This window comes from Colletotrichum lupini, chromosome 2 (assembly GCF_023278565.1).
Source record: "Colletotrichum lupini chromosome 2, complete sequence".
Taxonomy (NCBI): domain Eukaryota; kingdom Fungi; phylum Ascomycota; class Sordariomycetes; order Glomerellales; family Glomerellaceae; genus Colletotrichum; species Colletotrichum lupini.
The window spans coordinates 7,104,597-7,131,706 of NC_064675.1; the positions used below are offsets into that span (position 1 = coordinate 7,104,597).

Here is a 27,110-nt window from a genome sequence, read left to right on the forward strand (position 1 = left end):
CTAAACGTAAATATTTTTACTTAGTAGCGAAGGTAACCCTTTAGGAGTTATTAAGCTAAGAGATTTATAATATATAAAAAAGTCTATTACTACGAGGATCTTATAAATATAAGTTTAAGCCCGCAATTTAAATAACCTTTTCGTAGCTCCCTTAACTACCCCCCGGGTATTACTTAAGAATATAATATAAGGGACGGTTTAATAAGGGAGGAGGGGATTTAGAAGTTTTAATAATATCGAGTTAAGAGTATTACGGATCTTAGAAATTAACTTAAAAAAAAAATAGCTACCCTAAAGTAGTCCTGCGACCTCCCGCTAGAGTTATTATTAACTTAAAAAAAGGCTAAAAAAACAAGGATTTAAAAAGAAAAAAAAAGAATCCTTTAAAAGGCCGCTTAAGGGCTTCTTTTTATACTAGCTCCCGGTACGAGATTACTAATTTTAAGAAATTAACTAAGTAATAAAAAGGATTGCTAGTAAGTAATAATTACCTAACCGTAATTAAGTTATAAAAAAAACTGCTTAAAAAATATAAAATAAGGTATTAAGAGGCCGTAAAAAATAAAATCTCTAAAATATCTAACCTTATTACGTACGAGTAATAAATAAGTATTTTTAGTAAGTTTTTAAAATTTACGATCTTATTGTCGGATTAGAAGTCTAATTCGACCGCGGTATATAGCCGACTACGCAGGGGCTAATTAGGGGCCCTATTTACGATTATCGTAGCTAGCCTAACTTACGGTTAGAACCTCCTTTTTATACCTACGCAAATATCTAAATAGTTTAATTAATCTCTTCGTTAACTACGGTTCGAACTAACTACCCTATAATAGGGATACTAATACTAATTAGTAGTTAAATTCTACTATTGTAGATCGGTAAGGTATCTCGCTACGTAGAAAAGACGACCTCTTAATACTATACGGGATAGGAGATTCGTACTAATTAACCTTATAGAAGTAGACGAAAAAGGGGGCGATTCTCGAATACCGTACGGAATTAAGTAATCGTAGCCCTTTATTACCTACGAGAGGTCGACGTCTACTACGTTAAACTACGTTAATTAATAGAACCGCTTAAGCGACTAGTTTTTCGCCGTTATTTTAAGTAGCCTTTTTACTAAATAACTTTTCTACGGCCGGCCCGCGATTAGAAATTAACTAGTTAAATTAGTAAAAAAAAATACCTATACGGCAACTACCCGCCTAGTTAATTAGCGCGACGGGCGAGCTTAATAGTACGGTATAAAAGAGCACCGCGCGATTAAAAAAAGGGATCTCTAAACGTAGATATTCTTAGTTAGCGTAATAAGAAGCGTATAAGAGTTATTAAGCTAAGAGATCTACGGTATATAAAAAAAGTCTACTACTACTAAGATCTTACGGGTACGACTTTAAGCCCGCGATCTAAATAACCTCTCTATAGCTCCCTTAACTACCCCCCGAGTATTACTTAGGAATATAGTATAGGGGACGGTCTAACGAGGGAGGAGGGGATTTAGAGATCACGGAGAGCACGAGGCTTAAGAGGCTAGAAGTATACGGAAAAGCAGAAATCAGTAACTAATAAAGATCCCGAGACTAATTACTATATCGTCTTACGGTAATATAAACGTCTACCGCTACTATTAAAAAAAGGAACTACTAAAACCTACCTTTTTATACTAAATAAAAAGGAGGATCCTAATAGGTATAATAGCTAGCGATCTAAAAAGGTAGTAGTAATCGCTAGAGAGGGTAAAAACGAGAGTAGTAATAAGACGGCGAGAGGAAGCGGGAATCTCCTAAACCCTAATAAATTCGTTAAGTAGTAAAAGCACGGATTTACTACGGCTAGCGCGCGGATTAAACATATCCCCGTTAAAATTAAATATACTAATAACCGCTAATACGGGTATAAGCTAGGGCACGACCCTTAGCGAGTCAGAGTAAAAAAAGAGAGAGCAAAACCCGATCCTAAATAAAATCCCTATCCCTTATAAATAAGTAAATATTAACCCGGACTATTAGAGGACGTAGATATATAGAATCGCGGATTAGCTTAATAGCAAGTAAATTAACGCGGTATTAATCTATTTAACTAAGGTCTACGAGAAAAAGGGGCTATAGGGGTAACCCCTATTCTACGAGATCGTAAACGACCTTAGCTATTAACTAAACGAATAGTTCGTAAGCACAAGCCTAGGAATTATAAAAGCGGTTAATAAATTCCTCTATAAGCGAGGGGTACTACTAGCGCAATTATAATCATAAGAACCTTATAAAATCCTAATAGCGACGATTACAGAGGAGGAATTCGTAATATAGACCTAAGCATAAGTCGATAGGGCGTACAATCGCTTTAATAAATTTAAAAAAAGGGTAAACGACCTAAATTTCCTTCCTATAATTACTAACGGCAATCTATCGTTATAAAAGGATATATAGAGGCAAAATATAGTACTAGAAATACGATAATTAACAATTCTACCTATTTCGATCTATAACTCGTCGCCGCTACTAATACGAAATTCAGTACTAATCGGCTAGTAAAAAAGGAAGTAAACTACCCGAAGTTACTAATAATACGTAGCGACGTAAGGATCGCATATAAATACTAAAAATCTAATAGCGAATACGAGGTAGTTTATAGACCTTAAAAAGATCTTCTTAAAAAAGAAATTATACTCTGGGGGGAAGTATAAGGTCTTATAAAAAACCCTAACGATGTTTTATAATTATTACAAAAAAGTCAGAATTAGAGAATACTAATACTATTCGGTAGTTAATATCGTACTCGTAAGCAAAGCCTCTAATTATTATTACAAAGCAGTACGTAATCTCAATCGAAACGACTTTCTTAGTATAATTAACGCAATCCGAAGCCGCTTTAAGACTTATAATAAGAACCTAGAGCTCCTATTTAAGCTACGAGCGATTTCTTTTATATTTATAGCTAGGATAATAGAGGGCAAATTGCGAATAGAAATCCTCAAAGAGCTTATCGATCGAATTAATAAGCTAGCGAAAACTTAGCTAAATAAGGGGACTAATGAGCGAAAAGTCGGATATCTCTATATTATAGTCTAGCGCGTTCTAAAAACGAAAATAACTCTATACTAAGTACTCAAAAACTACGAGACGCTCTACTTAAAGCTAAGATCTAGTTTTAATATTAAAGCAAGAATACCGCGCTAAACCTACTTCTAAATATACGACGGCCCTTATTAATAATATTAGGTCGACCGAACGTATAATAAAAAAAGAAAGGAAGCTAAGTACGATAATCGCTAATAAGGAATCCTAGATTCGTTAAATAAGTAGAGATTTAACTCGCAAGCAGGGTAACGGAAAAAGCAGTATTTTATTTATAAAAAGGATAGATATTAGTTAAGTAACTACTCCGAGGAAGAGCGTACTAAATCGTACGAATAATATAAAAAATCGAGGGTAGTAAATAGCAAAACTAGCCCTTATCGATTTAACTAATTCCTCGTTATATATAAGGGCAGATCCGGGGGTACAGAACCTAGCGAAAATAGCTAATTTAGCGGCCTAAAGTACCCGTACTCTATAGGAGATTCGGAAAATAAAGAAGATCTTACCCCCTATACTAACGAATTAGATTACGACGAAGTCGACGATATTAACTACTCTTTTTTCGCCCCGTTAGCCTCGGGAGGATATACGAGGCTAAACGAATAAAAAGTAGTAGAAGCCCTTAATAAGCAGGCTTTTATCTACGGATAATAAGGGAAGGTCCCTTAGATAACGGATATAGAGGTGGGTAAAAAGACGAATCTAATAGCGCAGAATTCTACTCTCTTAATATCTAAAGAAAAGAGATAGGGTGCTAAGTAATTCTAGGGGTAGCTAGAGGGGTCCTTTTTATACTACTTAGATTACTTAAATACTAAGCTCTTATAAGCATTCTACGCGAACGAAAGGTACGGCCTAGACAATTTCTATAAGATTATCCTAGATACTAGGGCATCGCAATAGTTAATAAGAGGAAAAGGGTAATTCTAGGCGCTATAGAAAATCGCGCTAGTAACGCTTAATACGTTAATAGCGGGCATTGCGAGGATTAGCTTCGGCCTAGGTAAAGAAATCGTTACCCTAAGTACGGTAAAAGTAAAGACGTACTTCGGAACAATAACTTTCTATATCCTACTTATTAATACCCTATTTCTCTTATATCTAAAAAATATAAATCGACTAGGTATTATATTTAATAATACGAGGAACAGAATCTCTAGCCGTAAGCACTTCGAAATAGTCGAACGATAATAGGGGCACGCGTTTATAAGGCTTACTAACGATACGAAGTCGATTAATTACTTAATAAAAAGTAAGCTTAGACGACTATACTAGAGATTTAGCTACTCGTCGGTCGCGAGGCTATATAACCTCTTAAAGCATTTAGGTAATAATAATATCGAAATAGGGGCGCTAGAGTAGTTAACGAAAGTATATTACTAATACTAAATAAATGCGCAGAGCCTACGTAGATTTAAATTTAAATTACGTAATAAGCTTAACTTTAATTAGGAGATCGTCGTTAATATCTTTTACTTAAATAGTCGACCGGTCCTATATATAATCGACGAGGCTATATTATTCTAAGTAGGGCAATTCCTACGGGATCTATAAGTAAAAATAGTATAGGTAGCTCTATAAAAAAGCTAGATCGATATATATTAGGGACCGCTAAACGGTATTAAAACCGACGCTAGTATTAGTTTTAAGTTAGTAGAATTTAAAAAAAATATAACGGCTTACGGTATATAGTTAAAAGTCGTACCCGTCGAAGCGCACTATAGTATTAGAAAGGTAGAAAGGGCGTATTAGTAGTTAAAAAGAGCGTTTAAAATTATTAAAGAGGAAAATCCTGATTCTAACGACGACGAATGCCTCTAGATAGTACTTAAATGCTATAACGATATTATAGGGCCTAACGGGCTTATACCGACGCTTTTAGTATTTAGAGCATATTTAAGAACGACCTTAGCCTCGCTACTATTACTAGATATAAGCTAGCGAGCTTAAGTAGTCGAAAAAGTAATATAAGTACTGCGCGAGGTAAGCGTAAAAAGGTAAGTTAATAAGGTAATTACTATGCGCAATAGGCCCGATATAGGGGTTAATTTAGATATACTCCTAAATTCGGATATACGAGTATGGCGCGAAATTACTTAATAATAGGCTAGGCTATATAAATTAATTTCTATCGACGAGCGTTCTTACGTAGTTGCGAGAGATCGCGACTAGCTACTTAAAGTATTAATTACGGTAGTTAGATTATATTATATAGATCTTATTGAGGTAATTTCTAGCTTATAAGAAGAAGAAGAGCTAGGAGAAGCTATATAACCCGCGGCAGAGGTATAAGAAATTATCCTTGACGAAATCGTCGTAGTAATATTAATAAACGACGAGGAAAAGGAAATTATTAAAAGGGCACTAATACGTTGTAGGAGACTACGATAGTAAGTACTAACGCAGTAATTTATTACTAGCGACGAGGTAATTAATACCTTTTATATAGTAAAAGAGAAAGCCGATTTCGAGCTAGTAGTTAAACTACGTAAAGAAGGCGTAATTATAACTATTAAAAAGCCGTATAAAGGATTAGATCTTATTAAAGTAGATACTCTGTGCGATCGAGGGGTCTATCGATTTATTTTTTACGATCTAAAAAAGTATATAAACCTCCGCATATTTAAATCGTAAATAGTTTATAAAATTAAAGGAAAAGGAATACCCTAACCGTATAAGAAGTCTAGATACGTAATTTAGGGGTACGGCGACGTTAAAAAGGCGACGCTACTTATATAATCGCCCACTATATAGCGCTATAGCTAACGATTAATAATAGTACTAATAGTATTACTGCGGAAAAAGGGATACGAGATTTAGAGCCGTAATATTACCTAGGCATATACCCAATCGGCTATAGGGCTCATAAGGAAAATCCTAGCCTATTTACCAAAGGAAATAGCTAGTAAGTACCCAGAAGGTACGATTATTAAAGTGCTTAAGCTACTATATAGGCTCGTAGAATCGGGTACTTATTAATAAGCCACCTACTACGATTTTTATATTAATTAATTATTAATAGTTACCTCTACGTACGACCCGTACTTACTAGTCGCGGAGCACGAAGGTAACTAATTTAGGATCGTTAGAATATAGACCGACGATATATTAGGCCTATCTAATATTAATTTTATAAAAAAGGAGGATAAGGAGCTCTAGAAAGCGGGCTTCGTAGCGAAGCTAAAAGAGGTCCTTATAATAAACACCCCCCTAGTATTTAACGGCGGGATTCTTATAATTAAAGGGGAAACCGTCGTCTTTTAGTAAAAGGGGTAGGGTAAGAAAATTAACCTCGTTAACCCGAACGTAACTAATATTAAGAAGCGGTATAAGGCTAAGCTTGCGCGAGGGGTATATATTACGAGTATTTATTAGCCCGAGGTAACTTTTAACTACGCTAGGGTAGCGTAAGTTATAAATCTAACTAAACGAGACGTCGAGGTACTTAATAAGCGGCTTAAGTAGTAATAAACGAATCTCGATCGAGGTCTCGTTTACTACCCAATCGACCTTACGATTAGTAAGCTTTACGTCTTCGTTAATAGGTTATTTATAAATAATAACGACCTTACTTCGCAATTAGGGTATATTATTATCCTAGCTAACGAGAGTATAGGTAAGAGCGAATTTACTATATACGGTAATATAATCTATTACTCGTTAATTAAAAATAAGCGGGTAACGAGAAGTATACTAGCGTTGGAGGTTTATAGTATAGTTAACGGCGTTAACCTCTCTTACGCAATTTCAACGACGCTAAGGAAGATTACTAATAGAATTAGCCTTTTACCTATTCTAATAGTTATTTATACCGATTCTTACTCGCTATACGAATACCTTATTAAATTAGGAACGACGAAGGAAAAGAGGCTTATAATCGATATTATAGCCCTTAAGTAATCGTACGAAAGGCGCGAGATATTTAAGATCCGTTAGATTAATAATAAAAATAACCTCGCAGACGCTTTTATAAAAGTAGTACTAAATAAGGGATTAGAGTAATTCGTAAGTAGCGGAAAAGTCACCGTACGAATAGAAAGATAGGTTATATAAAAAGAATAGAGAAAAGGGGGAAAAGGAGACGACCTAGTAAACGGGCCCGAGGTCGAATTATACCTCTAACCGCAGCGGTTAAATCGATAAAAAAAAGAGAAAGTTAGTATCGGATTAGAAGTCTAATTCGACCGTAGTATATAGCCGACTGCGCAGGGGCTAATTAGGGGCCCTATTTATGATTATCGTAGCTAGCCCAACCTACGGTTAGAACCTCCTTTTTATACCTACGCAAATATCTAGATAGTTTAATTAATCTCTTCGTTAACTACGGTTCGAACTAACTACCCTGTAATAGGGATACTAACACTTATAAAAAAGAGGGCTTAACTTCGTTAATTATACTTAACGGCCTATATAGTTCTTAATAACTTATATAGCTCCTTTATAAGCTACTCGGTATTTATTTTTAACTATTCTTATAGAATACCGCCCTAGAGGAGGTAGGTTAAAGAAGGAAGCTATTTAGAGATTATAAAAAGTACGAGGCTTAAGAGGCTAGAAGTATACGGGATAGCGGAGATTAGTAACTAATAAAGATCCCGAGACTAATTACTATATCTTCTTATAGTAATATAAACGTTTATTATTACTATTATAAAAAGGAATTACTAAAACTTACCTTTTTATATTAAATAAAAAAGAGGATCTTAATAAGTATAATAGCTAGCGATTTAAAAGGGTAATAGTAATTACTAAAAATAGTAAAAACGAGAGTAGTAGCGAGACGGCGAGAAGAAGTAAGAATTTCCTAAACTTTAATAAATTCGTTAAGTAGCAAAAGCACGGATTTATTATAACTAGCGCGCGGATTAAATATATCCTTATTAAAATTAAATACGCTAATAATTACTAATACGGGTATAAGCTAAAGTACGACCCTTAGTAAGTTAAAGTAAAAAAGAAGAGGACGAAACCCGATCCTAAATAGAATCCTAATCCTTTATAAGTAAGTAAATATTAACCCGGACTATTAGGGGATATAAATATATAAAATCGCGAATTAGCCTAACGGTAAGTAAATTAACGTAATATTAATCTATTTAACTAAGGTCTATAAAAAAAAGGGGCTATAGGGGTAACCCCTATTTTACGAGATCGTAAATAACCTTAGCTACTAACTAAATAAATAGTTCGCGAGCGTAAGCCTAAGAATTATAAAAGTAGTTAATAAATTCTTTTATAAGCGAGGGGTATTACTAACGTAATTATAATCGCAAGAGCTATATAAAATACTAGTAACGATAATTATAAAAAAGGAATTCGTATTATAAAACTAGGCATAGGTTAATAGAGCATATAATCGCTTTAACGAATTTAAAAAAAGGGTAAACGACCTAGATTTCCTTCTTATAATTACTAATAGAAATCTATTATTATAAAAGGATATACTAGGGTAAAATATAGTACTAGAAGTACGATAATTAATAATTCTGCCTATTTCGATTTATAACTTGTTATTACTATTAATACGAAATTCGGCGCCGATTAGCTAATAAAAAAGGAGGTAAACGACCCGAAGTTATTAATAATACGTAGCGACGTAGGGATCGTATATAAATACCGAAAATCTAGTAATAAATACGAAGTAATTTATAAACTTCAAAAAGATCTTTCTAAAAGAGAAATTATACTCTAGGGGGAAATATAAGGTTTTATAAGAAACCCTAACGATATTTTACGATTATTACGAAAAAGTCGGAATTAGGGAGTACTAGTACTATTTAGTAATTAATATTATATTCGTAAGCAAAGCCTTTAATTATTATTACGAAGCGGTACGTAATCTTAATCGAAACGACTTTTTTAGTATAATTAATATAATCCAAAGCCGCTTCGAGACCTACGATAAGAATCTAGAGCTCCTATTTAAGTTATAAGTAATTTCTTTTATATTTATAGCTAGGATAATAGAAAGTAAATTGCGAGTAAAAATCCTCGAAGAGCTTATTAATTAAATTAATAAGCTAGCGAAAACCTAGCTAAATAAGGGGATAAATAAGCGGAAAGTCGGATATTTTTATACCGTAATCTAGCGTATATTAAAAGTAAAAAATAACCCTATACTAAGTACCTAAAAACTACGAGACGCTTTACTTAAGGCTAAGATCTAGCTTTAATATTAAAGTAAGAATGCTACGCTAAACCTACTTCTAAGTATACGACGGCCCTTATTAATAATATTAGGTTAATTAAACGTATAATAAGAAAGGAAAAGAGGCTAGATACGGTAATTATTAATAAAGAGGCCTAGATTCGTTAAATAAGTAGAGATTTAACTTATAGGTAGGGTAATAAAAGAGGTAATACTATATTTATAAAAAGGATAGATATTAGTTAAGTAACTACTCTGAAAAAGAGCGTACTAAATCGTATAAATAATATAAAAAGTTAAGGGTAATAAATAGCAAAACTAGCCCTCGTCGGTTTAACTAATTCCTTATTATATATAAGGGTAGATCCGGGGGTATAGAACTTAGTAACGGTAACTAAAGTAGTAGCTTAAAGTATATACCCCCTATAAGAAATTCGGAAAATAAAGAAGATCTTACTCCCTATACTAACGAATTAGATTATAATAAAATTAATAATATTAACTACTCTTTTTTTACCCCGTTAGCCTCTAGAAGATATACGAGGCTAAATAAATAGAGGGTAGTAAAAGCTCTTAATAAGCAGGCTTTTATTTATAAATAGTAAGAGAAGGTCCCTTAGATAACGGATACAGAGGCGGCTAAAAGGGCGAATTTAATAGGGCTAAAGCTTATTTTCTTAACGATTAAGGAGAAGACGCTATCTCTCTTAATATTTAAAAAAAGGAATATAGTACTAAGTAAATCTAGGGGTAGCTAAAAGGGCCCTTTTTATACTACTTAGATCCTTTAAATACTAAGCTTATATAAGTATTTTACGCGAGCGAAAGGTACGGCCTAAACGATTTTTATAAAATTATCCTAAATACTAAGGTATTATAATAGTTAACTAAAAGAAAAGGGTAATTCTAAGTACTATAGAAAATCGCGCTAGTAATACTTAATACGTTAACGGCGGGTATTATAAGGATTAGTTTTAGCCTAGGTAAAGAAATCGTTACCCTAAGTATAATAAAAATAGAGATATACTTCGGAACGATAACTTTTTATATTTTACTTATTAATACCCTATTTCTCTTATATTTAAAAGATATAGATCGACTAGGTATTATATTCGATAATACGAGGAATAGAATCTCTAGTAATAAGTACTTCGAAATAGTCGAACGACGATAGGGGTATACGTTTATAAAGCTTATTAACGATACGAAGTTAATTAATTACCTAACAGAAAGTGAGCTTAGAAGACTATACTAGAGATTCGGGTACCCGTTAGTTACGAAGTTATATAACCTCTTAAAGTAATTAAGTAATAATAATATCGAAATAGGGGTACTAGAGTAGTTAACGAAAGTATATTACTAATACTAGATAAATGCGCAGAGCTTACGTAAATTCAAGTTTAAATTGCATAATAAGCTTAATTTTAACTAAGAAATCGTTATTAATATTTTCTATTTAAATAGTTAGCTAGTACTATATATAATCGACGTAACTATATCCTTCTAAATAAGGCAATTCTTCTAGGATTTATAAGTAAAGATAGTATAGGTAGCCCTATAAAAAAGCTAGATTAATATATACTAAGGACCGCTAGACGGTATTAAAACCGACGCTAGTACTAGCTTTAAGTTAATAAAATTTAGGGATAATATAACGGCCTACGGTATATAGCTAAAAGTCGTACCCGTTAAAGCGCATTATAATATTAAAAAAGTAGAGAGGGTATACTAATAGTTAAAAAGGGTATTTAGAATTATTAAAAAAGAAAATCCAGATTCTATTAATAACGAATGCCTCTAGATAGTACTTAAATATTATAACGATACTATAGGGCCTAACGGACTTATACTAACGCTATTAATATTTAGAGTATATTTAAGAACGACCTTAGCCTCGCTACTATTACTAAACATAAGCTAACGAGCCCGAGTAATTAAAAAAATAATATAAATATTACGCGAGGTAAGTATAAAAAGGTAAGTTAACGAGGTAATTACTACGTATAATAGGCCCGATATAAAAAATAATTTAAATATACCGCTAAATTCGGATATACGAGTATAATACGAAGTTACTTAATAATAAGCTAGACTATATAAGTTAATTTCTATTAATAAGCGCTCTTATATAGTCATAAGAAATCGTAACTAGCTACTCGAAGTATTAATTATAGTAGTTAGACCGTACTATATAAATCTTAATAAGGTAATTTCTAACTTATAAAAAGAAGAAGAGCTAGGGGAAACTATATAACCCGCAGTAGAGGCATAGGAAATTATCCTTAATAAAATCGTCGTAGTAATACTAATAAACGACGAGGAAGAGGAAATTACTAAAAGGGTACTAATACTACTAGCGAGACGTCGCAAAAGACTACGACGGTAAGCCCTAACGCGGCAATTTATTATTAGTAACGAGGTAATTAATACCTTTTATATAGTAAAAGAGAAAGCCGATTTTAAGCTAGCGGTTAAACTACGTAAAGAAAGCGTAATTATAACTATTAAAAAGCTATATAAAGGATTAGATCTTATCGAAGTAGATACTCTTCGTAATCGAGGGGTCTATTAATTTATCTTATACGACTTAAAAAAACATATAAACCTCTATATATTTAAATTATAAATAGTTCGTAAGATTAAAAGGAAAAGAACACCTTAGCCGTACGAGAAGTCTAAATACGTAATTTAGGGGTACGGCGATATTAAAAAAGTAACGCTACTTATGTAATTACTTACTATATAGCGCTATAGCTAACGATTAATAATAGTACTAATAGTATTACTATAGAAGAAGGGACATGAGATTTAGAGCCGTAATATTACCTAAGCCTATACTTAATTAGCTACAGGGCTTATAAGGAAAATCCTAGCCTATTTACTAAAAAAAATAGCTAGTAAGTACTTAAAAGGCACGATTATTAAAGTACTTAAGCTACTATATAGGCTTATAGAATCGGGCACTTATTAATAGGCTACCTACTACGATTTTTATATTAATTAACTATTAATAGTTACCTCTATATACGACCCGTGCTTACTAATTATAGAGTACGAAAGTAACTAATTTAGGATCGTTAGAATATAGACTAACGATATATTAAGCCTATTTAATATTAACTTTATAAAAAAGGAGGATAAGGAGCTTTAAAAAGCGGGCTTTATAGCGAAGCTAAAAGAGGTCTTTATAATAAATACCCCCCTAGTATTTAACGGCGGGATTTTTATAATTAAAAAGGAAACCGTCGTTTTTTAATAAAAGGGGTAGGGCGAGAAGATTAACCTCGTTAATTTAAATATAACTAATATTAAAAAGCGGTATAAGGCTAAGCTCGTACGAGGGGTATATATTACGAGTATTTATTAACTTAAAGTAATTTTTAACTACGCTAGGGTAGTATAGGCTATAAATCTAACTAAATAAGACGTCGAGGTACTTAATAAGCAGCTTAAGTAGTAGTAAATAAATCTTAATCGAGGTCTCGTTTACTACCTAATCGACTTTGTAATTAATAAGCTTTACGTCTTTATTAATAGGTTATTTACGAATAATAACGACCTTATTTCGTAATTAGGGTATATTATTATCCTAATTAACGAGAGTATAGGCGAGAGCGAATTTATTATATATAGTAATATAATTTATTACTCGTTAACTAAAAGTAAGTAGGTAATAAGAAGTATATTAGTATCGGAGGTTTATAGTATAATTAACGGCGTTAATCTCTCTTATATAATTTTAATAATACTAAAGAAGATTACTTATCGAATTAGCCTTTTATTTATTTTAACGGTTATTTATACCGATTCTTACTCGCTATACGAATACCTTATTAAATTAGGAACGACGAAGGAAAAGAGGCTTATAATCGATATTATAGCCTTTAAGTAATCGTATAAAAGGCGCGAGATACTCGAGATCCGTTAGATTAATAATAAAAATAACCTCGTAAACGCTTTTATAAAAGTAGTACTAAATAAGGGATTAGAGTAATTCGTAAGTAGTAGAAAAGTTATTATACGAATAGAGGGATAGGTTATATAAAAAGAGTAAAAAAAAGGGGGGAAAGGAGACGACTTAGTAAACGGGCCCGAGGTCGAATTATACTTCTAACCGTAGCGGTTAAATTAATAAAAGAAAGAGAAAGTTAGTATCGGATTAGAAGTCTAATTTAACTATGGTATATAGCCGACTATATAGGGGCTAATTAGGGGCCCTATTTATAATTATTATAGCTAGCCTAACTTATAATTAGAACCTCCTTTTTATACCTACTACGCAAATATTTATATAGTTCAATTAATCTCTTTGTTAACTACGGTTCGAACTAACTACCCTATAATAGGGATACTAACACTTAACCAAGCTTCCAGAGACTCTGAATGCCGCCCAATTCTATCAATGAAGACCATTCTCCTACTCTCCTGATTTGGGCTACATTTCCAATGCTCTGCAGTCCTCTCAACCTCAGTCAAAACTTGAGACCAACTGCTATGTCGCAAATCCGATGCCGCGTCGAGTGGGATGTGGGCTGCACGTTTCTTTTTCGCAAGTTTTTGTTCCACTTGTGTCATTAAGGCAAAAAGGCGTTCCTTTTGCTCATTCGCCTGCTCCCACATTGCTGTGCTTTTGTTGATGAAGAACTTGTTAGTTACGCCAGTCTTACATGTAACGAAGATACACAGGCATGTATTGAAACAGAGAGTGGCAAGCGTCTACCTCGCATCTTTCAGCTTCCATGCTTCATCTGCAGAAACGAAACTTCCACTTTGCTCGCTATACACTGGCAATAGCTGTCCCGGTGGACAGATTTGATTCTCGATGAATGATACTGCCTCTTTTTGAGGGTAGCGATCCCTGGAAAGGAGGAATGAATCTCTTTGGCCACTTTCCATGGTTTGAAGTTGATAACCATGAGAGTCTTGTGAATAGACTGTGAGTAATGATCAGAACGAAAGGACTGGGCCTGCGTACACCACATAACCTCCAAGAGAAGGCTAGGGATGGTTATGAGTGCAGGACATGTGGCAATTGAATTCCGATACCCTAGCTGCAAGGAGCAACTGTTGCCTCAATAGCCGCTGAATATTACATGACTGGATGGTGATATCAATCTTTATTGGCTGCACGTAGTCTGACCAACGCATTTCAAGCAGGCTGTAGGCAGGCTTACGGCAGGCTGTGACCCTCCAACTATCTAGTGTGATACGTTACATGCAGAGGACGAAAGTGCTTCTGAAAGTCAGCCAATGTGAGTGTCTCATTCTTCTGTACTTACCGGTGGCATTTGCAGCGTCACTGAATGTCGGTATTGACTGGATACAGGCAGTTCGGAAAGAGATGACACCGAAGCCCCTTGCTAACCGAGAGCCTGGGATCGTCACTCTCTCAAGTGCGGCGGTGTCTTCCTACACATTTGGATCCGGTGTCGGTCTGTAGCCCCGTCGTACTTAAAAGAACGCTGTCATACGGGGAATTTCTGCCTTTTAGACCCTTCCTTTCACGGCTTTCTCATCACCGTTGGTTTCTGCTCAACCTACCTTACCTGGATATGCCTCCAGAACTATCGCAAGCAGCACGAGAGGATTCTCTCATTGCCACGAACAAGGATTTCCAGCAAAAAGATCCCGAGAAAATCTCCGAGGCTAATGAAATGCCGGAGTCTGTCTGCGGTTCCGAGAGTGACAATGTCGATCCGACGAGTCAAAAAGCCGATACTCCGAGTTCTGAACAAGATGGTCACTCATCAGCGGATCAAGAGGAGGTACCCCTAGAAGACACAGTGGAAGAGGATGAAGGCGAGGTAATAAGTGCGGCCCATCGAGCGGCGTACCCGAATGCGACACAGGTGCGTCATGTATTCGAAGAGGAGAAAGAATCCGGCCGGATGAAAATGCGATACCATCAAGCATCTCTACACCACACATTTACCAACTTGCGGATTGAAGATCTTGAGCGCGGTCTCAAGGAGCTGAAAGCTGCTTTTGAGAATCGCGATGACAGTTGGGAAGCCCCGAAAAGGACCAAGTTTCCCATTCATCGACATGAACTGCGGAGGTCATACGCAAATCAGTTTCGCATCACGCGACTGACGGCTATGCTGCATTGCTCTCAGCAACCAGCCCTAGAAGTACAAGTCACCGAAAGGATTCCACCTATTCTTTTGACCTTGGACAATGAATCGCGGAGTCTGTCTCACCAAACGCCTGGGAATGCTGAAGGCATACCGTTGCAAAGCGGCTCTCTGAAGACCCCAGAGCGTCTGCGAATCAGGTCGTGGTCTCTTTTGTCACATCTCGAGAAGATAACTGGACGAGCTATAATGGGCCTTGCACAGTCTACTAAGATGGACGGTGTAAAGGTGCACAGCGGCGTCGCGTTTCTCCGGCCTTTCAAATTCTTCGCTGAGCACCACGATGCAATCAGGAAGAGTCATGCTGAACTGGAAGCTTGGATGCACACTGGCACACCCTCTAAGCACCGAAAAGAATCTCAGAAGCAAGCAGTTGAGCCTATTCACGAAACTTCGACTCAGCATGACTTTAATGATAAGAACCTTGTGGAAGATTTGAAGCTTCTTGTCCACTTTCTTGATAACGACCTGAAGTCCACCTTGGACCTGCGCCAAAAGGTCAAGGATGGAACAGCGCTTGAAATCGAATATGACGATCTTTGGCATCTCTTTGCACGGGGAGATATTGTTATTACGCCTTCTGACCCCAATCAAGCTTATCGAGTCATCAACATGGCGGGCGGTCGCGAGCCACTGCAGTACGAAGCTAGGTACCCGCGAAGTGACGTTGAGAAACCTGTTCCAGTGGACGGTTTTGTTCTGGACTGCTTAAGCTTTGGATCTGATGGCACCGCATACATTCCAAAACTACAGAGACTCCCGATCCATCGATTCCATGGAAAACGATTGATTACATCGTTACCCGTTTATCCTTTGCGGTTCGACCCGAAGCAAAATGCATTACGAGCCGAATTCGAAGCTATGGGCACGAGGTTCCTGGAATTGACTCGAGAAACAAGTTGCCACAAGCTGGCTCGTGGCAAGACACTCGATGAGCCATCTCATGACTTAGACAATCAAGTCATAGTCGACATGCGCCTCGCGATGACGGCTAAAGCTGAGTGGAGAATGAAGACCAGTACATCGTCGGAAGAGCTCACACGAAGGGACAAAAGGGAGACTATTGAAGGATCCTGGTGTTATCATCGTGAACCAGGTTGTTGCGGTGGCGATGTCATTTTTAACGACCTCGTATACGATGAAGAGCATGCTGCCGCCTTCGGTCAGAAACTGACCAGGATGTTAGGTCCGCTGCAGGAAGAAGATCTGACAGAAGAAGATTTGATGTTAATGCAGCCTTACGTCTACGCCTTCGTTCTTCGATCTAGACAGTGGGCAACCATCTGGACAACAGACCTGACAGAAGTTGTGTTTGAGAATAACTTCAACGACCTCGTCATTTCTGAAGACCACAAGGAGACTGTCAGGGCACTGGTAAAAACGCACGAGAACAAGCGGGCCGCAGAATCATCTCCTGGCGTCGCACGTAGCGTTGGAACAGCGCTGGATCTTGTCAAGGGCAAAGGGGCTGGCCTTGTCATTCTTCTCCACGGTCCACCTGGCGTGGGGAAGACGTCGACGGCTGAGTGCGTTGCCGATGATACCCATCGACCTCTTTTCCCCATTACATGCGGCGATATTGGAGAGACGGCGGCCGATGTCGAGACCAACTTGCAATATAGCTTTAAGCTTGCACATAAATGGGGTTGCGTACTGTTGCTGGATGAGGCTGACATCTTCCTCGCGAAGAGAGTTCGAGACAACATCCGTCACAATGCCGTGACGAGCGTATTCCTTCGCACACTTGAATACTATGCCGGAATTCTGTTCCTTACCTCCAACCGAGTCGGAGCAATCGATCCAGCATTCAAGTCAAGGATCCAGATGTCTCTCTCCTACAACGATCTGGATCTCCCGGTGACTCTCAAGATTTACGAGAAGTTCATCAAAAGAGCCAAAGAAGAGCAGCGCAGTACGGGGACCCGGAACTTCAAGATAAAAGAGAAGGAGATCATGAGCTTTGCCGAAAAGCACTACAATCGACTTGAGCTTGAAGGACGATACACGTGGAATGGAAGGTATGGTTATGTCCCGCTCGCCCAGCTTTTTAGTGATGTCTCTCAATGTCTAGAATCGCTTAGTTTACTGACAACCAAATGATGTAGACAAATCCGAAACGCTTTTCAAACAGCCATCGCTCTAGTTGAGTACCAATACATATCAAAAGAGGCAGACGAGCCCAAACCCAGTCTTGGCAAGAAGCAATTCAAGAAGGTTGCAAGGGGGTTCAAAGAGTTCGATGACTATCTCATCAATGTGAACGGAGCGACTGAGGCAGACGAGGCTAGACGCGAGGGCTGGCGATATGATGTTCGAAAGACCGTATCCTCGCCGACGCCGCACAGATCCACCCAGGCTAGTCGCTTCCAGCAGGGTTCGAAACATCCTGCGCGAAACCTCGAGTCTGAAGATAGCTCCGAGACAGAGAAAGAAAGTGACGAGGATTCTGAGGACGAGGCCAAAGATGGAAGAGGATCGGAGAAAAAAGCTACCCCCAGCACCGTTGGAGGTCAATCTCTTGCTACCGCTGGAGTGTCCCTTGACATGGAACAGTACCAACAATTTCTCAAGTTCCAACAGATGATGTCCGGTGGTGGTAAATAAGAGTTAGAAACTGCAGTGAGCATACGAATGATTAGGAAAGTGACAGTAGTAACAACAAGGACTAGACTTTGAGTTTAATCTACTCCTGCCATGCGGTGCCCATGAGATTGATCCTATCGTGAATCAGGAAACACACGAGAAACGGCTGGTTTCTTCATTTAATTACCGAGCAAGATCCGATTGACATCACGGATTTTGCGCACTAGACATTGCGGCCACGTGAACTGCCATGCGTGCCATGAGGCAAACGAACGCAGGCAGCATCTGCAACACAGCCTTACAGCTCCACTATGCTGCAACCACATGACGTTCACAGATTTCAAAGCTTTCAACCAACCAGGCTCTCAGTTGCACAGTTGGTTTTGGCCAAGAGCTGGTTGAAATTCTTACTTCTGCAAGTCATTCGTTTCCCCTGAAAACAGCATCTCGCAAAAAGGTCCAGCAGACGCCTTATGGGGGTCGCCTTGCCAGCGAAAGCACAACATTGGCCAGTAAGCGGGAATGCGGCATAACCGAAGTGATGCCTGGCCACCTATCAGAAGGTGGACATGGTTGATATATTTCAGCCGCGGCCCAAAACATCAGATATGCTCGGATCAGGCTAGCGTGTCTTATGCCAGCTCCACGCCACGGCTCTTTCGACAACGCTCGTAAACGCACCTGCGCGGCCCGGCCCCTAGACTATGCAGCGTAAGCCGGTGTGATAGTCAGCCACTCCGAAGGCTGAGGGCCGAACTGGTTGCAGCAATTACTCGTCGGAATGCAGAAGGCTATCAAGGCTGGCTGAGTAGGCTGTCGGGCTTGGTGATGGGACTCGGCGTCAGACTGCTGACCATCTTGTCTTTGATTACACCAATCAACGTCCGTCATTCACCTAGAAAGCCTACGATCAACTGTTGCACAACTTTTCCCAATTGAAGACGACTCTGCGGCTGAGCAGTATGTAGCCTGCCTTGGGGGTTCCGTGTAAATGGGGTCCATGCATGTGATGCTGATTGATTCTTATTTATTGCTGTTGGCTGTCCTGTTTCTGCTGATCAAGTCCTTTGCAACTCTGCTTCTTCTAAGAGACACCTCTCAAAAAAAACATTATTTACTTTCCGTTCTAGAAATCTCAACCATGGTTCGCATTGAAGATTTCGAGGGTATGCAATACTCCAGGGTGGGAGACGAGTCTGAGATGCAAGAATACGCTTTCTTCAACCAGCAATATGCAACTTCAACATATCAGAAAGAGCACGACATGAACCCCGATCTCATAGTGCGACCTCAAAACGACCAAGATGTCATCAGAGCGGTCAACTGGGCCAGGGAAAACAAGGTGGCCGTTGCCGTCAAGAGTGGAGGTCACCAGTACAGCGGAGCCTCGTCCACAAGCGGCAAAAACATCCAGATCGACTTGGGTAACACGTACAAGGATCTGATGATCTTGAAGCCCAAGGAACCCATTGCAGACAACCGCACACTTGTTTATATTGGCGTCAGCATCACTATGATGGATCTCAACAAGTACCTCAAGCAGACGAAGCTCTTTGTTCCCACTGGCCAGTGTGCGTACGTCGGCGTCGGAGGTCACGGCCAGACTGGCGGTTACGGACAGTTAGGCCGAAGTTTCGGCCTTTTTGGAGACAATATCAGAACCATCCGCATGGTATGCCACGACGGTGTCATCCGCGACATCACCAAGGAGAACAACCCTGAGATGTTCTATGCCATCCTTGGTGGCAGCCCAGGAAACTTCGGCGTCATCACTCACTACATCGTCGAGGTGTATAAGTCTAGTAGCTACCTTGGTACCGTCGCTGGACCTAACGGCTTCAAAGGACCTCATGGCATCAAGGCACTCTGGCTCTATTCCAAGGAAGTTCTTACCACACTTCTCAATGCCATTGCCGAGATGGCTGATGACCCTACATTCCCCCGTGGCTTTGACCTCTGTGTCAGTGTCATCAGCACAGATTTCCCTATGTCGACTCTGTTCAAGGAGCTCAAAGACGCCAACGTCTGGCAGCGCATCCAGGACCGCATCAAGAATGCACTCGAAGACGACTTCCTGGAGTTGCTCAATGGACGGTTTCCAGCCTCGATAATCCTGTATGCGCAGTGGTGCCCGACCAGCAAGGAGGACAAGTACGATGCCAATGTCGACGCCTGGTTTGGCAAGTTCCGAGAGCTCAAGAGCCTGTTGGAAGACTTCTCGCTTCAGTTTGGAGAGTTCGACATGGAGATGTCGGATATGACTGGGCAGTGGATCTTCCCCAGAGCGCGCGAGTTTGACCTCCCATACGTCAAGCGCACATACTCGACCAACTCCACCAGCCTTACAAAAGATAAGTGGGTTGATGCTGTTGTTGATCGCATTGACCTCATCTATAACCCTGAACAGTACCTCAAGGGACATGAGGGTGAGAAGGATTATGAGCGTTTCATGCGATGTAAGCTGTCAGTTCAAATCCAGTGCTTTGGAGGCAAGAACTCGCGCTTCTTCGTCAACAGAGACAACGGCACATCCTACAGCTGGAGAGACTCGTCTGTTGTCCAGACTTTGGACTGCTTCCACGAGCCCGATGAAGATTCCAGGAAGCTGGCTCAATCATGGCAAGCCAAGAACGATCAGATTATGAACGGACCTGACAGCCCGTTCAGCAAGAAGGATAGACGTCTTCTTTGGGGATCTTATGGTGATTGGAACTTGGGTGATGAGAAGATCTGGAAGTGCTACTACGAAGATGAGGAGAAGTACAGGCGGCTTGGAAAGGCCAGAGCACTCGCTGATCCCAACGGAACGTTTACTGCAAATCCGTTCGCAATTACTGCAATCAACAATGCAAAGTTATGAACGGGACTAAGTACTTCACTAAAAACAGGACTGGGCGGAAAACTTGTATGTTAAGGATTAGGTCAAATTTGTACCCCAAATTGTTTGTAGTCTAAAATTACACAACTCTCATCACATTGCCATTCTCAGCGCCAACATTTTGCCGATATCCGGAGTCCCCAATCCAGTGACAGCGTCCCAGCCAGCCACTGAGGGCCAACTCGCGTTCGGCACGAGCTTGGCTCCGAACTCAGGCGGGAACTTTTGCGTGCCAAAACCAGTTGTGCCAGTGCAGCCCACGGACTGCCCAGCAGACACGTCGTTGATGGCTTGCAACCCAGCGCCATATAGCCATGGATTGATGAATCCCATTGGCGGCTTTCCCGCCTGGATGAGAGCGGCGTTGACCATGCCCACCATGCCTGCCCAGATTGGAGCGGCGGCGCTGGTACCTTGGAAGCCACCTAGTTGGCCGCCCGTCACGAATGTGAGGTTGAAGCTTTGGGCACTAACGTCTGGGAAGCCTCGGCCTGATGCGTTGAAGAGGCCGTTAAATTGGGTTCCAATGGTGTTTTTCAAGTACGCCGGCACAACTTGCTCTTGGTATGCCGGTCTGGCGAACTTGTCCGAGAACCCACCGCTCGAGAAGTCGCTGGCCCGCTCAGGCGCGATACCCCTCACCCCGCCAACTCCTGTGACAAAGGGGCATGATGCCGGAAAGACGGCATTGAACCGCGTGCTGTTGGTACCGTCGTTTGTGACACACGTGTTGCCCGGTCCAGAGTCTCCCGACGCGGCAAACATCGTAACGCCCCTGGCCCCGAGTGCACCGAACTGATCGCAAATCTGCTGAACATAGCCGTCCGGAAGTGACTGTTCGTTCTCCCCGAAACTAGTGGTGATCGTGTGAGGAAGCTTGTCGTCAGGCAGCTTGAGCATCGCGTCTAACCAGATCAGCCAAGGTTCCGTCGTGTCCCCAGGTTGTCCGCCTAGTTCCAGCTTGATCGGTCCATCTCCAGCCACGGCGGTGACGATGTTGGGGACCGGATTGGATAGTGAAGCCGTGTATTGAACGTCGAAGTTGAGCTCAGCGTTTGAGAACTTGTTCTGAGCCTGATCTGTTATGCCATTGTTGATGCTAAGGAAAGAAAACTTTACTCCCGTTGACGGTTGATCAACGTTTTTGGCAAACAAGGCAAAGTCGTCAAATTTGGCAACCTGATTCTGCGAAGCGTAGATCCCAAGACCGCGGGCCGGACTGACGTTCATTTTGGCAGGAATATTGTACAGTGCTCGTATACAGTTGGGTGTAATAGTCCTGTTGCATGTAGGATCGACTTGTGCTTGTGGTGTGGGCGGTGTAATCCTATCTGCTTGTGCCGTGTAAAGAAGTTTGGGGTTCACCCCAGCCAACGACCTCTTCACCTTCCGAAGCTCGTCGCTGGGGGTGTCGTCAGCAAGAGGCGTAACCACAGTCGATCCTTGGTGCATCATCGGGTGAGAACAGAATCTCGTCGACGGGGTAATTAACGAGATCTTGTTCTTCAACTCCAAGGGTAAAGAATACTGCAACGTCCGCAGAACCTCCTTGCCGCTGTCAATGTTTCGGAACCATATAAAGTCTGCGTCGAGCAGATTATTCGCCTTCTTCGCCGTTGTCTGCACTTTGATCCAATGACCATCGCTCTCTATATCTGCCGCTGTTGCGTTCCCGTGTTCTTGAAGCCAATTTATAATGATGTCCCGTGACTCTGTATCGGGGTTGAGGAGTGCTTGTGCCTCCTCTCGAGAGAGGTGCCTGCCGTATAGCTCATGTCCCGGCGTGGAGACACTGTAGAGGGCCCGTTCCACATGCCTGCTTCTATCGACTGCGATGGATATGCTGAATCGGTGATCCGGATCAGCGGGACGAGAGAGTGTCCATCCGGGTGGTGGATCTCTATTATACTCTATTTGTATTGAGCCAGCTCTCGAAGCGATGGCAAATGGCCCGATGAAGGAAAGAACTGTAAACGCCGCAAGGACACGCATCTTGAAAATCGAGTTCGTGCCCCAGGCACTGGAATATTAGATAAAACTTAACAGCAAGCAAGTAAAAGAACAGATCAAATATTTGGAGATAGCTTAAAACGTTTCGCGGGGCATTTGGGGAAGAAGTAGTAATAAGACCTTGAGACCTCGTCTGTATTGCACCAGGACGGCCGTACGAACTACAAAGCCTCCTGATCCCTTCGGCACTTGACTAGCGAGCGGCCAGATCGAGATAATCAACGAAACATAGCCTAAAGCTAAAGATGCGGGCGCCATCACGGTCGAAACTTGTCTGAGTATGGGCCCACCTGATGTCGCAGTATCTCTCTGTGGTCGAGGGTCACATCGTTAGTCAGTTTCAGGTTTCCGAGGCGACGGTCTTTTCGCCAGAATCCCGCCTCCGGTCACTTCAGAACTCAGGGTTCATCGGGTCTCTGCCCCTCGTCTTACGAACCCATCGCAGAGTCGGCTGCTCTGTCAATGAGGGGAATCCAGGGCCCGAAATGGTTGTTCCAGCTCAACCGTAGCGAGAGTATGCTCAAAGTGTGTTGATGTTTGAGGGATCATGACTTGATGGACAACTATCCGGTTCTAGTAAGCTCTACTTAGCCTTCGTCAGGTATAGACCTTGTTTTCTTGGTACCTGCTGATTCGTAAGTCAAGGAGATCGGGGAACAAGGTCGAAGGCCTATATCCGATGAAAGACTCATTGCATGGAGATTCAGTTGCGGAGGAAGCTGTATCCTAATACACCTTTCCAAGGCTAGCGGTATTGAGACCGCACGAACTTCAAGAAGTCCACTAAGGCTTCACAAAGACCACATAATGGGAAAACGAGTACGAAGTTGGTGGTTGTTGGACACTTCTTCGTTGACGACGAACTATTCCAAATGTAGCTAGAATCCGAAAGCGGATGAAAGTCAAATGTGTAGTGTTCCATCCAAAAGAATGTCTGTACCTACAATAAGCTTTACGGTAAGATTGTGCAGCAAAAAGTGTGATTTTTGTAAGCGCGATGGAATCTTCGGACATAGCCTTGAACCCGAGACGATCGTCAGCCAGAGAAAGCTTGAACCATCCGAAGCCTGAGAGAAGGCGGCTCCTTCATTAAGGGACTTGATCACGGGGAGGGGCGTGCTTGGGACAGCTTGCGGGAGCACAGCCCGTTAGACGTTTCCAACGCGCGTCAATTATGCAATGAGTATACAGGGCTTACCTTACGTGACTCGAACCTCACATTCGTGGTGCTGGGAAGGAAACCTTCTTTCTCCGATCCGCAAATTCCATCTAGACTAGTCGGGATCTTTCAAGCTGCAGCTGTGCCCTTCTAGTATTACTTTACTGAACAGCTGATACAACGTTGGTTAATTCACCGTCTTGGAAGTGATGCGCTCGTGGGTAGTAAGTTGAACAGCCTACAGGCACTCAGAAACCTATCGCCTCTTGCTACAAAGCGGTGTCAAACAACACTCTCCTCTCAGATATAGTCTGAATAGGCTGCGTTGATGATCACTTTCTATGATGAATGTCTCGAATTATGTTTGGGCTGGTGATATTGCGGGCCGGAGCTTTTGACATACAGGTACTTCGGCATATCTAAACAGAGATGCCGTCCTATTCTCCTTTCTCTCAACAAGACAAATAGATTTATTGCAGGCTGGAACAGTGGCTTACTGGCTAATGACGGGCAAGTTGGTCTAGTTACTTCCGTATATTTTACTCCTTATTATCAGCTTTAACTAAAGACAGAAATTGCAAGCCTCATTCTTGTTTCTAAAGTGACGGGAAGTTCTTCAACGTCATAGGCATCTGTTAGTATCCTTATAACAAGGTAGTTAGTTCGAACTATAGTTAACGAAGAGATTAATTAAACTATATAAATATCTGCGTAGTAAGTATAAAAAGGAGGTTCTAACTATAAGTTAAGCTAGCTACGATAATTATAAATAGGGCCCCTAATTAGCCCCTATGTAGTCGGCTATATGCCGCGGTTAAATTAAACTTCTAATCCGACACTAACTTTCTCTTTTTTTTATTAATTTAACTACTATAGTTAGAAGTATAATTTAACCTTAGGCCCGTTTATTAGGTCGTCTCCTTTTCTCCTTTTTCTTTACTCTTTTCGTATAACTTATCCCTCTATTCGTATAATAGCTTTTTTACTACTTATAAATTACTTTAATCCCTTATTTAATATTACTTTTATAAAAGCGTTTATAAGGTTATCTTTACTATTAATCTAACGGATCTCGAGTATCTCGCGCCTTTTATATAATTACCTAAGGGCTATAATATCGATTATAAGCCTCTTTTCCTTCGTCGTTCCTAATTTAACGAGGTATTTATATAGTAAATAAAAATCGGTATAAATAACTATTAAAATAAGTAAAAGGCTAATTTAATTAGTAATCTTCCTTAGCGTTATTAAAATTATATAAGAGAGGTTAACGCTATTAACTATACTATAAACCTCTAACGCTAGCACACTTCTCGTTACCTACTTACTTTTAGTTAATAAGTAATAAATTATATTACTATATATAGTAAATTTACTCTCGCCTATACTCTCGTTAACTAAGATAATAATATACCCTAATTACGAAATAAGGTCGTTATTATTTATAAATAACTTATTAATAAAAACGTAAAGCTTACTAATTATAAAGTCGATTAAATAGTAAATAAGACCTCGATTAAAATTCGTCTACTACTACTTAAGCCGCTTATTAAGTACCTTAATATCTCGTTTAGTTATATCTATAGCCTACGCTACTTTAACATAGTTAAAAGTCGCCTCGGGCTAATAAATACTCGTAATATATACCCCTTGCGCGAGCTTAGCCTTATACCGCTTTTTAATATTAATTACGTTTAGATCGACGAGGTTAATCTTCTCGCCCTACCCCTTTTACTAAAAAACGACGGTTTCCCCTTTAATTATAAAAATCCTACTATTAAATACTAAGGGAGTATTTATTATAAAAACCTCTTTTAGCTTCGCTATAAAGCCCACTTTCTAAAGCTCCTTATCCTCTTTTTTTATAAAATTAATATTAAATAAGCCTAATATATCGTTAATTTATATTCTAATAATCCTAAATTAGTCACCTTTATACTCCGTAACTAATAAGCACGGGTCGTATATAGAAGTAACTATTAATAATTAATTAATATAAAAATCGTAATAAGTAGCCTACTAATAAGTACCCGATTTTATGAGCCTATATAGTAACTTAAGCACTTTAATAATCGTACTTTCTAAGTACTTACTAACTATTTCTTTTAGTAAATAGGCGAGGATTTTCCTTATAAGCCCTATAGCTAATTAAATATAGGCCTAAATAATATTACGGCTCTAAATCTCATATCCCTTCTTTTATAATAATACTATTAGTACTATTATTAATCGTTAGCTATAGCGCTATATAATAGGTAATTATATAAGTAGCGTCGCCTTTTCGACGTTACTATACCCCTAAATTATATATCTAGACTTCTTATATAGCTAGGGTATTCCTTTCCTTTTAATCTTGCGAACTATTCGTAATTTAAATATACAGAGGTTTATATATTTTTTTAGGTCATATAAAATAAATCGATAGACCCCTCGATTATAAAGAGTATTTACTTCGATAAGATCTAATCCCTTATACGGCTTTTTAATAATTATAATTATACCTTCTTTATATAGTTTAACCGCTAGCTCGAAATCGGCTTTCTTTTTTACTATATAAAAGGTATTAATTACCTCGTCGCTAGTAATAAATTACCGCGTTAGGGCTTGCTATTATAATCTTTTACAACGTCTCGCTAGTAATATTAATACCCTTTTAATAATTTCCTCTTCCTCGTTATCTATTAATATTACTACGACGATTTTATTAAGGATAATTTCCTATACCTCTACCGCAAGTTATATAGTTTCCCCTAGCTCTTCTTCTTCTTATAAGTTAGAAATTACCTCGTTAAGATCTATATAGTACGGTCTAACTACTATAATTAATACTTTAAGTAACTAGTTACGATCTCTTATAACTATATAAGAGCGCTCGTTAACAAAAACTAACTTATATAACCTAGCCTACTATTAAGTAATTTCGCGCTATACTTATATATCCGAATTTAGTAGTATATTTAGATTATCCCCTATATTAGGCCTATTATATATAGTAATTACCTCGTTAACTTACTTTTTTATACTTACCTCGCGCAGTGCCCGCATTACTTTTTTAACTACTCGGGCTCGTTAACTTATACTTAGTAATAGTAGCGAGGCTAAGGTCGTTCTTAAATAT

At 39.4% G+C, this 27,110-nt stretch overlaps 4 protein-coding genes across 4 annotated transcripts; 2 read left to right on the forward strand and 2 right to left on the reverse strand.

Annotated features, from left to right (window-relative positions):
* Positions 1-4,236: 4,236 nt before the first annotated feature.
* CLUP02_04482 (uncharacterized protein) lies at positions 4,237-14,516 on the reverse strand (the record flags this gene model as incomplete). The annotated part of the gene is made up of 5 exons (XM_049283494.1): positions 4,237-4,249; positions 13,592-13,944; positions 13,998-14,226; positions 14,294-14,426; positions 14,504-14,516. 5 exons carry the CDS (start codon positions 14,514-14,516, stop codon positions 4,237-4,239), a joined length of 741 nt encoding a protein of 246 aa, XP_049140637.1.
* A 264-nt stretch (positions 14,517-14,780) lies between these two features.
* CLUP02_04483 (uncharacterized protein) lies at positions 14,781-18,189 on the forward strand (the record flags this gene model as incomplete). The annotated part of the gene is made up of 3 exons (XM_049283495.1): positions 14,781-17,380; positions 17,468-17,736; positions 18,173-18,189. 3 exons carry the CDS (start codon positions 14,781-14,783, stop codon positions 18,187-18,189), a joined length of 2,886 nt encoding a protein of 961 aa, XP_049140638.1.
* Positions 18,190-19,086: 897 nt separating this feature from the next.
* Positions 19,087-20,805, forward strand: CLUP02_04484 (FAD binding domain-containing protein; the record flags this gene model as incomplete). Its single annotated transcript, XM_049283496.1, has 1 exon — positions 19,087-20,805. The coding sequence occupies one exon, from the start codon at positions 19,087-19,089 to the stop codon at positions 20,803-20,805; it is 1,719 nt and encodes a 572-aa protein (XP_049140639.1).
* Positions 20,806-20,916: 111 nt separating this feature from the next.
* CLUP02_04485 (uncharacterized protein) lies at positions 20,917-22,815 on the reverse strand (the record flags this gene model as incomplete). Its single annotated transcript, XM_049283497.1, has 1 exon — positions 20,917-22,815. The coding sequence occupies one exon, from the start codon at positions 22,813-22,815 to the stop codon at positions 20,917-20,919; it is 1,899 nt and encodes a 632-aa protein (XP_049140640.1).
* Positions 22,816-27,110: the final 4,295 nt, after the last annotated feature.